This window comes from Ctenopharyngodon idella, chromosome 22 (genome assembly GCF_019924925.1).
Source record: "Ctenopharyngodon idella isolate HZGC_01 chromosome 22, HZGC01, whole genome shotgun sequence".
NCBI classification, from domain to species: domain Eukaryota; kingdom Metazoa; phylum Chordata; class Actinopteri; order Cypriniformes; family Xenocyprididae; genus Ctenopharyngodon; species Ctenopharyngodon idella.
The window spans coordinates 19,536,920-19,551,066 of record NC_067241.1 but is presented as its reverse complement, the minus strand read 5'-3'; the positions used below and the strand labels follow the sequence as shown (position 1 = coordinate 19,551,066).

At 39.4% G+C, this 14,147-nt stretch overlaps 1 protein-coding gene across 8 annotated transcripts in view; it reads left to right on the top strand.

Moving 5' to 3' along the window:
• The window catches only part of casz1 (castor zinc finger 1), an 88,689-nt gene that overhangs the window by 38,375 nt on the left and 36,167 nt on the right, over window positions 1–14,147 (top strand). The window contains exon 1 of one of the 8 annotated variants that reach the window (XM_051879862.1): window positions 348–1,127. The exons of 6 other annotated variants lie outside the window; for them this stretch is intronic. In XM_051879862.1, coding sequence (XP_051735822.1) covers window positions 1,049–1,127 — 79 coding nt within the window. In that variant the 5' untranslated portion in view covers window positions 348–1,048. Of the gene's footprint in view, window positions 1–347; window positions 1,128–14,147 lie in introns of those variants that run through there. One more of the 8 variants, XM_051879864.1, reaches the window with a different exon arrangement.

Genomic DNA, 14,147 nt, shown 5'->3' with positions numbered 1-14,147 from the left:
GCTGTCCGGCCCATGATATTAATTTGATGCTTAGTCTCAAATTCTTCTGTCTGAGTGACTCGTCTTAGAGAGAGAGAGAGAGGGGGCCGTCATTATACGTGACAGAGGGTCCGGGTGGGCAACAGCAATGGCATTAATACTGCAATGTGAAAAGTGCCCCACAAGTAGCTGTAAAACTTGAAATTCCTCGCTGAAGAATAGCCCAAACCCGACAAATCTGGCAGACTTGTGTCAATGACTCTGTGAGAGATTTTTAAAAACTTTTTTCCCTTCCTCTTGTCTTTCTTTATATATATATATATATATATATATATATATATATATATATATATGTTTATATTTATTATTTTTATCAAATCAATTGATAGCAACAGCAAATAAAATGGCAATAAAATGCAAAGAAAAGCAAAAAATGATTGTTTTCAAACAGGTTTCCACTCCTCGCCTGCCATTTCTTAGCTAAACACATAGCCCCGCCACAAACTCACGCTATTGGTTGAGCTAATCAGGCTGGTTTGGAGTCTCAAAAAGTAATTATTTGATAAAAAAAAAAAAAACATCAGCTTTAAAGGTACGAGTGTGGTATCTGGTTTCAGTGGACTGAGAGGAGTATGTGGGACATTATTACTGCCTGCTGCAGGCACTCACTCTATTGCTCCTCTCTCTCTCTCTCTCTACGGGTCTCACTTTAACGGCCTGAGCTCGCTGTGACTTCCAATGACTGACCAGTCTAACTTCCTCCGCTCCGTCTCACTCAGCCTCATACCGCGGGAGATCGGCTTAAGTGGCCCTTTTTCTCTCGCTCTCTATCTTTCTTTCTTTCCATCTCACTCTCATGGGCCTGTTTTTCCACAGTGGCTGTGGGGAGCAGAGGGTGTTGAAGGACCCCTACTGGTAAAGTGGGTAAACACGCACAGCCCTGACATCTGTGCTGCGAGAGAGAGAGAGAGAGAGCAAGTGAGAGGGAGGAAGAGGGAGAGGAGAAGGGTAGAGTGAGAGAGGGCGAGTGCAGCCCAGCCGTAAAGGCGCACAGGGAGAGAAGAGAAAAATGCCTTGCTTTGTGGAGAGAATTTCTCCAAAGCAGCAGGGAGAGGTGAGACAGAGAGAGGAGGGCTGTCTCCTGCCAGGTAAGACCCGCGCCAGGCGCCACACACACACACACACACACACACACACACACACACACACATACACACAGAGAGAGAGAGAGAGAGAGAGAGATGCTGGTGGCTTGAGCATGCTGTGGATGGGGTGGGCGTGAGGGTGTAGAATGACAAAGGCACTCATTACTTTCACTGTGTGTTTTGGTAAAGTAATACCTCACTATGATGTGATGACTGAATGGAAATATGAAGTTGAGGAGTGATTTTTATTTTTAGGTGCACAAGTGACATTGTATGTGCTTATTTAGTTTCGGAAAAAAAATTAATGGAATTATTTAATTTATTTAGATTGTTTATTTAAAATTAAACAGTTTTAAAGAAAAAATGAACTTCGCAAACTTCGCAAAACTTTTTTTAATTTACATTTCATGTAGAATTATGATTTTTTTTCTGTAGTTTTAGAATTTCATAAAACATTGTTTTAAAAGTTAATTGAATTTTAATGTATTAATTAATTTGTTTAGATCATGTAGAATTAAATCCTTAAGAATGATGCAGTTCTATTCATAAAATAATGTATTCTATTATTTAAAAAAAAAAAAAAAAAAAGTATTGCAGCTTGTAGACTTCACACGTGCTCCCCACAGGTGTGAAATATCTCACAAAGTTCTTAAAATAGAATCATTTATTTTTCTTAACTGAGTCAAACATTTAGTCTCGTGTAATTTTTGTTTATATTGGATGTGGATTAGTCACTGTGTACTTTTTCTCTCAAATTGCTGTTCTTAATTACTATCAAGGCCTCAGCTAGTGATTGCTCAGAATTTCTCAGTTAGATGACAAGTGGTATTATTTGCCCAGCTAAGCGAATGACTGCCGGTATCGAGCGTGCTCTCGTGCGCTTGTTTAGATACAGCTGTTCTTTCAACTGGAGGATTTTCCACAGAGCTTCTGTTTGGAAGATGTGCTCTTTTCCAGCGTTCAAATACAAATAAATAAATACAGCCTCTTTAAATCTAAACACACATTTGCATGGAGCTCGGTGCACTGCCAAGGATGCAACATGCTGTTTCGGGCCTAGTGCAGGCCTGAGAAGTGAGGCCGAATGAAGAGAGAGAGAGAGAGTGAAAGAGAGAGAGGAAGGAAGTTTGTCTCTTTTCCACCCTCTTGTTGATTTGTTTCTATTGCTGATGGAATTGAGCCCTCAGTGAAAGGTGAGGTCACAATTGAATTTGGCTTGCGTTTCCGTGGTGATCTGGCAATGGTTCCGATGTCCCAGTGGATTGGTTTGTTTGTTTGTGCGATAGCAAGTCTGTGTGTGTGTGTGTTTCCATGCATAAACACGGGCACGGGAGATTTTACTGAGCAGATATTTCCCCTCTGTTTTCACTCTGAGCTGGGGGAGATTGATGACTGAATTGTTGAGTACATGTTAACAGTAACTGCTGATTTATTGAGATACTTAGAGTAAGTGAGGGTGCACCAACTAAGAGGGGAAGAAAAAGATATAGGCCTTTTAAGTTAATGTAGAAATAGAGCCTTTTTAAGTAATAATTGTGATTACTGGGCAGGGGGTAGGGAGAGATGTGCGGGCGTTCAGCCAGAGGTGTTTCTGAGCAGGCTGTGAAGGAAACACAGAGAGTCTGGGGAAAGGAATAGCCTGGAATTTCATCGAATTTATAAGGACTTTAATTGGAAGTTCTTGGCTCTTTTTCAAGGCTTGGCATTGTACAAGTCTTTAGAGTTATCATAACGCTGAAACAAGTGTAACTTCATTCAGGTGTTCCAATGAAATTCCCACTGAAAGCATGTTATTTTAAAGAAATCAGCTACTTCATTTATATCTCAGGGTCTTGGGAATATTCAGCAAGTATTCGTTCTCCCCTGAATGTGATATTCTGCCATCCCTCCATCTCAGCTCATCGGCAAAACTTTTGCTTTGAAGGAAAAAAAAAGGGTCTTGTGTTATTTGTTTTAAGCTACGTTTTAGGCTGAGTGAAATGTTTCCCCAGTTTGCACAGGGATGACTTTATTTCTTAGCAGGGATTTAAACCTACTCAATCCCCCCATAAATACAACCTTCCCCAACAGCATGCCGGCCGTAACTCATTCTCTAGCTAACTAAACTCATATTGCAGAGAGAGCTTTGTTTGTCTTTGTTTCAGCTCGATCAGATCTGTCACGTCGACAGCTGTCTCTTTCAGATCCCTCTCACCATCTTGAAAAAGAGAAACCCTCATCAGAGCCATTTTTCCAGTCATAGAGTTCTGACAGTCGGAATATAGATGTAATTATGATTTTACGCTTTTTTAAGCACAAGGAAGCTTCTTTTTTGGCAGGCCATCATCAGTGGGGACACCAAGAACATTGTCCCAGGCCCTACTAACTTTTTACACCAACAGATGCTGGAGTGTCCAATCTGAAACCATTCTTTTCAAGTATTTTTAAGATATTTAGAAGCTCTCAACCAAACTTCCAGGGGTGCCCAGTAAATCTTAAAATTATTTGTTTTTATTTACATTATCTTAATTAAACTGCTAAACGAACCAGAGGTACATATCAGCTTAGATAAAGGCGTATTCGAATATTGTCTTGAACTAAGAGGGCCTTTGGAGTTAAAAAGGTTGAACCACTGGCCTATTCTGTACCCAGGTCCCACATTTAAAAATGTAGTCCTAGACCTCAACAATTTTAGTGAAAACCCAATCATGTTGTTGCCAAAAACTTTCCTACCACAGCAAATCTCTAAGATATGAAACAGGGTCTGAAGGTTCAAACATCACAGTGACTTTGGAGTAGCATCAAGCAAAACATCTGAAAGCTCGTGAAATTAGTGGGAATTGTATTGAAGAGGGTGTTGTGTAAAGTCGGGCGAGATAAATATGTGACTGCAGAGAACGACTCGAGCTCAGTTCTGGGGTGGAGGAGACAGAATCTCTCTCAGGGCCCGTGATCGGCTGTGATCCGCCTGCTGCTACCTTCTGTTCTCTACTGTTAGTCCCAGCGGCTGCTCTGAACTGACACGCACAACTCCTCGACGGGCTTGAAGCCCTCTGATGTCCCACCCTCCCCTCCGTTCCACCTTCTTCTGGCGCTTTGCATTTAGTTGTATTTGTGTAAAAGCCAAACGCTGAGCGAGATTACAGTCGTGCGGCGGTAGTTCCCTCTCTCTCCTTCTCTGTTCTCGCCGTCCTTCCAGTCCTCCGTTTGATCTCACTATCATCTCCCCTCTCGTCTCCTGTCTGTTCGACACCTGAGAGCCAATGTTTTAAGAGGACGACGTCTGGAAAAATGTACAGCGGCAGGCCATCGACTCTGATAAAGATAGTAAACAAGATGAAAAACAAAAGCCCACAGCAATGGTTTAAATAAAAGACCTACCTGTTACATCAACCATTAAGCGTTATTCCTCGCAGTGGTGAGACAGCTGAAGCCCTCCACATGCCCAGTGTTAATATTAGTTTGGTTGAAGAGAGTCCATAAGCTGATCAGTGGGGAGAGGTGCTCTGTACGCCTCAGGCAGTGCCAGGCCTTGCGTTTGGCTCCCGCTCAGAGGATTGATGTCTGGGAGTCAGTGGGGGCTCCACTGTACCTTTATTACTCATCAGCTGGGTACCAAACTAATTTGATAAAGCGCCACTTAATACACCAAACACACACACATACTGTGACCGTGCCTGGCAAGGCATCAAGTGTGTCAGGCCGCCCAGCAAAAGGCTGGGCCGTCATTTAAACATGCCGTAATATTTTTTGTATTATTTTTTATTAGGAAATTACATGAGCTGGACTCAAACGTCGTACACACGACCACCACAACTCAATATATCACAACATCCACTAACCGCTAGGCCTCTTTTTTACTGTACATTACCATTTAACATATCAATGCATGTCATTTTATTGTAAAATACTATCACATTTTTAAATAAATATTATTAATTACTAAATAAATTAAATTTTTTTCTGGAAAAAAAAAAATAATTTACGAATTGTATTATAATTACCTTATTGTATGTTTTAATGAAAATCGATTTTATTTTTAATAAGACTATATGCTTTTTCTATTTTTATTTTTTCTTGCATCGTCCACATAAGCACCACAATTCAGTATGTCAGAACATGCACTAACACCTAAACACTGTTTTTTTACTGTACATTACAATATATGTATAGATTTGACATATCAATGCATTTAATTTTTAATATTAAATAATTAAATTAATAATTATTATTACTTATTAAATCATTTAAATGTTTTTTTGTAAATAAAAACTATGAATTGCATCATATCAATGCATGTAATTTTACTGCAGATTCTGTAAAAATTATTTAATAATTATTAAATAATTTTTTGGAACAATTTGCATCACAATTACCATAACTTAACTTATGTTTAGCGTAAATCTGAATGTTTTATTAATAATTTTAATTATTTATAGTAACCTTACTTACAGTCACCATCCCAGAATGACATTCACACTTAATTATATTTTATATTGTTAAATATGTTTTGTCATATAAATATATTTTATTGTACAAAATTACGATTTTCATAATCTCGTAAAGCCTGAAACCATTGTGTTTTTGTGTCAATTTCTGCCAACCACAGTCAAAGTGATTGATATACATAGATGGTAGAAAGATAAAAATGGTAGATACTGTAGCAGAATGAGGCAGAGGAAGGAGAGAGAGGAAGAGGTTGGTTTGGTAATTACTAACTCTGTGCCCAGGCAGTGGAGGACAGTGTGTGAGTGACTGAGTGTGTGTAGGCCCTGGTGCTCTGATAATGAAGGGTTACTGTTGCAGATCTGACAGCGTTAATCTCCACATCGTCCTCGCCTGGTATTTACCCTGCTGGGGAGAGAGCGGCAAGCCCACCTGACAACACAGTTTACCCACAGCCAGACACCTCAGGCTCACACACACACACACCCTACATACACACACACACGGTGCACCAGGATCAGTTTTCTGTATCCATCCTTATCACAAAGACAAACCACAACAGAAACCAAAAAATAACAGGAAACATGAAGGAGAATAAACTTTTTCTTTACCTTTTTGTCAGTCTTTCCCTTTCATCTTCTCTCCCTCCCATTTGAAGTTTATGAAGTACTGTTTAAGCATTACAGAGGTGCAGACAGAGGAATATGAATATGCATCGCACCATATGGTTGCACTTGCTCTGGGACTAGGTGTGTCCAGAAGGTAGAACCACGTTAATGCATTATTCTCCTCTCAAGTGATCAGTCTCGTAGTGCCGCAGCGCACCGCAGCCATGTGTGCATGGGCTGTTCCGGGCTTTGAATGATGTGGCCACGCAACCGGCCATCCCGGATGAGCGGAAGAGGGGAAAGACAGCAAGGGAGTGAGCTTTGCTTTTTTTTTTGTGTTTTTTTTTTTTTTTTTTTTTTAGAGTTCAAATGCAAAAACCCTGACAGAGTCATGATTAAAAGTGATATTTCTGACACGTTAGGATGCGCACAGGAAGTAACCTTCTCCAAAGCCTTCATTATTAGATGCATGACAGACCTGAATATTTATAAAATATGCTTTAATAATTGATAACAGCAATCTGCTACGGTAATTCATCAGATTTGCACTTCAACAGAGTATCCGTTTTCATTTTAAAATAATAATAAGTCGAATGCTAATGCAGGTGAAATGCAAAATTGCGACCCGTGTGTGGCTGAAGCTCTAAATGCGTTTGTGCCATTTTTAGTGCATTGGAAAAACAATGGCGTGTTAATGAAATTGCCCTCGCTGCTCGTTTAGAAACTGTTATCAATGCCTGTGATCATTTGTGCACTGCTCGTTTTGTTGTGCACTGAGCTGTTGTGCTGTTTACTTGTGTCGCTTCCGTTTGAGGGCACATCACATCTAAAAAATCAGGAAACCAGCCTGTTTTAGTGTAGAATATACAAGAAGCTGATGTGGTTTTATCAAAAGCATATTCTTTGTTTGAGTCAGTATGCAATACTTCCTCTTGTGTTCTTTGACCAAAATAGCACACACACACACGCTCACCTTTTGTAAAGCTTCTTTCTACTCATGATGATTTCAAAAAGAGCAACCACAGCCTTTTTTTTCTCTCACAAAACAATCGTTTTGTTTTTTTACACAGTTATGAAATGTTCTCATTTTGAACTTGAAGTTTGCATGATGTTGTAAAAAAATGCTAAAAGCATTTGAGGATGACTCCTATATTTGCAGGTGTATAAAATCATGCTATGCACATCGGCTTAAAATAAATATATACTAAAGCGGAAACCAGTGACACTATAAAAGTTGTCGTGGATGTTGAACATTTAAGGTGTACAGCACATATGGAGTTCCTATAAATTCTTTTGGCGGTCTAATGCATCAAATAAATTAATACACATAAGATTATTAAATAAAATATTGTTTTTGTCTACAAAATTAAAGATCAATACAAACATTTGACTGGTAGTGTACATAAATGACACTGTGCATATTCATTAAATGTTTTACAGTAGGTTTGAGTGTGTTATGACGGTGTTTTTAACCAGCACCTATTGAGCTTTATGGTACTCGCAAGATGATTCAGATGTTTCAGTTTTGTCAACTGACCGCACTTCACTGTAACAAAGCCTAGATTGAAAGAGTTCAGGTTGGTTTTAAAGGGGTATTGTTGTAGAAGGGAACTTAAAGAACTAAAAGAGTCCTGAGAAGTTCAGGGGACACCTGCAAATTGTTCCTCTGTGCATAAAATGTAAAAAAAAAAAGTCAGAGTCTGTGAAGCAGAGCAAATGCTTTAATGGTGGCCAGGGATCGAAGCTGTCAGCGAGGCTTCCTGTCTGGAAATGTAGTATTTTTTTTGACTTAACGTCACCTCCTTTTCTCGTTTCTGAAGGAGATATGCACCGGGATCTAAAGCGCAAGCAGAATTTGATTTAATAAAAAAAAAAAAAAAAAAAAGTTAAACCGTTTGGAAATCAATTAGACACAACTTACAAGCAGAAAACTTTAAATACACATTTACATTTTTCAAAGAAAGTGTTTATTTGTTTTATTTCTCATATCTTTTAATATATCATGTCATAACTGGTATCAATCTCAAACAGGTTTGTTCAAAAGTTTGCCAGGTCTTCATAGGCAAATGGAAAACCTGATTAAAGAGCTTGTTCCACATTATTAAGCAAGTCACTATTATCATGCAATATGGGGAAGAAGAAAAGTCATTCTGAAGATGAAAAGCATGAAATGGTGCAATGTCTTGCAAAAGGCATGAAAACAACTAATATTTTGTGAAAACTGAATAGAGATTATCAAACTGTCAAAAGATTTGTGATATAGAGCGCAGAAGAACCCCGTCAGATGAAGGCTAATTAAGGGAAGTTTCTGTCAGACAAATTAATTGTATTAAAAGGGCAGCTATAAAAAAAAAAAAAAGCCAGTGTTGAGCAGCAAACAGGTATTTGAAGCTGCTGGAGTCCCAAGAAGCTCTCCATGAAGCTGGCAGTTGCATTTCAGCCGCTCCTAACCAAACCTCACAAAGAGAAACATTTACAGTGTGTTTATAAATACATAAAGACTCAGTTTTATTCACTGACAAATGCCGTACTACAATGGATGGTCTAGATGGATGGATTTGTGGAAGGTTGGTGAATGGCCACCACGTTCCAACAAGACTGCGACGTCAGCAAGGAGGTGATGGGTGAGGATTTGGGCTGGAATATTGGGAAGTGAGATCAAAATGATCATTTTCTGCTATGGTATTAAAAGAAGGATAGTGCCTTCTGAAATAAAAGGACAAAGCACTATCCCATGCTGCAAAAAAATCACCATGGCAATAAAACTGTTTGAAAATGTATTTCTACACCCACTGTAAATGTTTCCCAATAGTTAAATAAAAAAACTGTACAGTCTTTCTTAGGTTTTTGACAACAGGTGTTTGTCCATCAAATGCTTTCTAGAGTGAGAATTCCCCTTCTTCTGTTACTGATTTACATGTAGCGAATCATGGCTTTGAAAATTAAACCACTTGTCAGATTAAAAAAAAAATTCAGACTTTAAAAGTCAGACTTTCTTTTTCAGCACAGGAACAGAAACTGCATTAGATGATGTTTTTACATTTCCCACCTTCTTTTAAAAGCCAGAGGCTTTACTGCATGGCGTATTAATTAATTCATTTTTTTTAACAGCAAAGTGTCTTAAATGCTGTCAAAATGCCTTAAGAGTCTTGTTAAAGAAGTGCCACAACTCATTTCTCTTTAATGAAATTCATATGCTGGTGAGAGGTAGCATGTCTAAACATCTAAACAGGTTGCTTTTTAGGTTTCACACTGAGGTTATCTGAAAGGGCCCTCCTTGATTGACGTTATCTGGCTTGACAGCGCTTCATATCAAGGTTAACCTGACGTTCGAAGGCCCGAGAGGGAAAGAGGCAGAGGAAAACAGAAGAAAAAGTCAGACATCGTCCAGGTCCCGCTCCTCTCTGCCACTCTTTCCCTCTCTCACACGGCAGGTGGAGGTTTCTGCACTCTTAATTGATAACTAATCGAGCGGCGTGTGCTGTGTTTCCCCCAGAGGACGGCCCTAATGGTGGCTTGGCTTACTCAGCAGCGCAGCTCCGGAACCACTAAATTAAATATATCCCCACAGATAATGACTCTGAGTGACAGACTCCGGTCTGGGCGGCTCCAGTGGCCACCAACCTCTCGTTGTGCCCTTGCACTGGAGGAACTAGAGTAGCCCACCCCCTTCTGCGCCTGCTTCCCAATGCCCCACGCTAACCACGGCTCCTCGTGACAAAAATACATCTCAAGCAGTTAATCTGTGCAGATATCAGCTCAAGTGCCCTTCAGTGGCACGGGGAGCCTCTCCTCATAACCTTGCTTTCTGTCAATTCTTGCTTTGCACTCTGGCTGCCCCTCAAACATGGCAGCTAGGTCAATTAACTCTGTGTGCCAGGGCCTGCTTTAATCAAACTTCCAGCAAACGGGTCCCATCATGTATTATTTTTAGATGTAAAAATCAGATTATTTTAAAGTAGGGCATCTACAACCATTGATGTTTTTAAAAGAAATAGTTCACCCAAAAATCTGTCATCGTTTACTTACGCTCATGCTGTTCCAAACCTTTTTTTTTTTTTTTGAAAAGTACTATAAATACACTACCATTCAAAGTTTTTTTTTTTTTTTCTCGAGCAAATTAATACTAGATTGTTAGATTGATCAAGTCACAGTACTTTTACAGTACATTATTACAAGAAAAAAAGTATGTTTCAAATAAATGCTGTTATTTTACACTTTCTATTCATCAAAGAATCCTGAAAAAAAAAATTGTGGAAATGATTTCCACAAAAATATTAAACAGCACAACTGTTTTAAACATTAAAAAATAATAAGAAATGTTAATCGAACACCAAATCAGCATATTAGAATGATTTCTGAAGGATCATGTGACACTGAAAATTCAGTTTTGCCAGCAGAGAAATAAGTAATTACATTTGAAAATATATTCAATAAATTACATTTTAAAATATATTCAATTAAAAGTCATTTTAAATACACAATACAATACAGTAGAGATTATTACTGTTTTTTTTTTTTATCAAATAAATGCTCTCTTGGTGAGTTCTTTTAAAAATCTTATCGACCCCAAACCTTTGAACTGTAGTATATTTTGAAAAATGGCTGTTTTGTTTTTGTGTTTTTCAATGGGGTCTAATGACTTTCAAAGTAAAGAAAGAAAGTCATACAGGTTTGGAGCAACATGGTAAATGATGACAGAATTTTCATATTTCGGTCAATTGTCTTTTTAAGTTGGAATCAGACCCATTCATTGTGCCAGCTGTGAGACCAACTTCCTTAAAGATTTTAACAGGTGTGATCAAGGCACGTGCTGAGCTGTTCACATTACCTCAGATTTGACTTTTCACTATTCTGGTCTTTCTTTCCTCGGGGGACGTCTTAAATGCTTTGTCTTAAGACGCTCAGGGATGTATTTGTTCTCAGAATTGAAGGGTTGCCTCCTAACTGCACTGCTTAAACAAAATATTTCCTTTTCCGTCTGTGTGTCAAAATATGCATCTACCATTTTCTGTCCATTGTCCTCGGCGGCAAGTATGTGCGTGCCTTTTTTTTTCCTCGGCTTGTTTGTTTTTGTTACCTGCAACGGGATGTAACTGAATTATTGTATGTGGCAGAAGGTTCCAGTCTGGCAGATAGAGAAAAAAGAGAGAGGGAGAAGTTAAAGTAGGTCCTTCAAGGTCAGTCCAAAGACAGCATGCAACATGCAAGGTCACATTCCAGACTAAAAGCAATAAGTGCTTTATTGATGGGAAAAAACACACACTGCAAGCAAGCAGATGTGCAACAGACTGATTAATAATACAACAGATTTGAGTGAGTGTGTGTGTGTGTACTTGAGTGTATGCTTGCCCTCTGCATTCATATTTTGCTTCTCAAAAAAACAACAAAACTTTAAAGTCAGAAAAAAAAGAAAAACTCATGAGCATAATTGTTTTGTCCGGATGTGTATCTCCCACTAAAAAATTGATCCCTGCATGGGAATCAGAAAAATCCATTAGAGCCCATCAGACAAAAAAAAAAAAGGACAGAATGATAGAGAGTGTATGAGTATGAGCAGTTTATAAAACCCCATCATAGTTTTGCCATTAATGCACATGTCAGCTGACGTTTTATTTTTGGCACAACTTCTTAATGCACCAACTTGCTTTTCGCTTTAAATACCGCAGCAGTGTCATATTACAGCACTAAGACCAAAAACAAAACTTTAAAGTAAGTTATAATAAGAGATGTGGAATCGGTAGTTTCTTATAACCTTGTGCAGTTCTGAGAATGTTTTTGTTTAGTCATATTTGCCCTCATTTACACTACAAACCTGGTAAACCTGCCCTGTGAGCGCCATTCCTCCCCTCTCATACTGCGATACTCAACAAACCTGTTTAAAAGCTCAAATAACCATCTTTTAACTTCTAATTCACTTTCTTTTTTCCTTTATGTTTCACCTCAGCCTTTCCTTCCATTTTTTCCCGCTTCAAGCGGCAGTTGGGAATGGCATTGTTTTTAATCATCAGAACCCAGAAATTATTATTATCGCCTCTGACGCGGCAATTAAAACTTCAGGTCAGAGGCACAACGAGCGGTGATCAGCAGCGAAGCTGAGAAGTTTTAATTAGACGATCAGAACCATTAATGCACAAAAAAAGGTGTGCGCTGGGAAATTAACGTGAACGTCTTAATCAGGGTTACCGACTCCGAAGAGGAGTCAAGTGAACAGAGAGCAAAAAACAAATCATTTCCGCACCACTGGGACAAAACTCAATTAAATATGCATGCAGAAAATGGAAATTCGGAGCATCAGCACAGACCGTTGGAAAAAATACGGCAAATTCTGTAGACGGGGTCGCAGACCTGCTTATTGTTATTCTTGTGTAATAAAATCGAAAGAGAGGCCAGATGCTGGGGAACGAGGGTGTGTGGAGAACAGGTCCGACGCTGACTTTTCTGCTCCCCTTCGCTCGGAGCGGTGGGGGGAAACAAACTCCTTCCTGCAAGCTGTAAATTAGCTAAATAAAAACACAGGGGGATTATTTCAGCATGTGTCTGTGTTTGAGGAAATACCTGGGAACCTGCCTCTTTGAGAGCCCCATCTTATTGCAGTTGCTGTCATGCCCACATAATGACAAACTGAATTGCAAATATGCAAAATAAAGTGCTAAGGAAAGGCCAGGCTCTTTTCTTTGTTTATTTCATATTTACTTCATATTCGTTCATAAATTTTACATTTGCAGAGGCCCCTGACAGTCAGAGGTCCCAGGTCCCCCACCTGGAACAAAAAAGAGTTCATTCAGACACATGCCAGGTCAGTTAATCTGTCAAAAGGATTTTAAATATCAAAATAGATCTTTTAAAAGTCAGGACCGAAAGAAACTGCTCTAACAGGAGGATCTTTAAATAATGAGGAATAATCCAACGCTGTCCAGGCCTGTTGCGTTAATGAATGCTCCGAATTATCTGGGTTTTGTCCTTGCATTAGTCAACATATTTTGAAAGTCTGCATGAAATCAGACAGGGCAGATCACTGTTAAGTCAAGGGTTTAGCCAAGTAAACAGAGTTTGTTTCTAGAACAATCGCTGCAGTTGATGTCAAGTGAGAAGGAGTATGTCATGTCCCAGCTTTAGCAATGCATACTCTTCCTGTCAGAACGGGAGAGAGAGGGAGAGAGGGAAGAACAGGACACGCCAATCTAAGCAGTCATTAACAGCCACTTCCTCACTCTGGTGGGCTGATTGCAGTCAGCACACGTTCGTACAAATAATGCACTTCCAACGGCATTATTAGGATTTGAAACACCACTTGATTGGGCATGATATCATTCCGGCACATAAACAGAAGCTCCGCATTAAACGAGACATGCAGGGCCCGGAGAGCCACGTTCAAGGCAGATTTTCTGTCATTCCCGGCGTCCTCCGCCTCACGGTTCTGAAAAGAAACAGGGCTTGTGGGGCCTTTGATGTGCGAGCAGATAAAACGGAGAAGCTCTCTCACTCTCATTGTTGAATCTGTTTAGAATAGTTTCTTGACTTTTTCGCAAAGGTTTTCTCCTTATACAGTAAAACCATTATGGCAATTGCAGCTCTGTACTATTTCCAGTAAAAATATTGTCAGCATTAAAATAAACAGGACCTCTTAAAGAAAACAAGCTTTAGCTGTGATCATCCCCACCGTTCGTTTATTATTCAGCACTGACAGGCGTCTTCGAGGGCCTGAAATAATAGCATTTCACCGAAACACGTTTGGACGCATCAAATCATTGAGGTTTGCTGTTTGTAACACCTATTTTTCTTAACATGAGTGCCAGTCCCCAGAGTGGTGGGAGAGATCCCAGAGGAGAAGCTGTTCTTTTATCTGCGTCCCTACTGATTTTATCGCACTGCATGCTATCATGAACAAACGACTTGGAGTAAACAGCGGTGTTACCATAGCGATCCCCATTGTTGGCCAGAGCTGAAGCATATCTTTTGCCGGGCATGTATTTAATGCAGCAGCTAC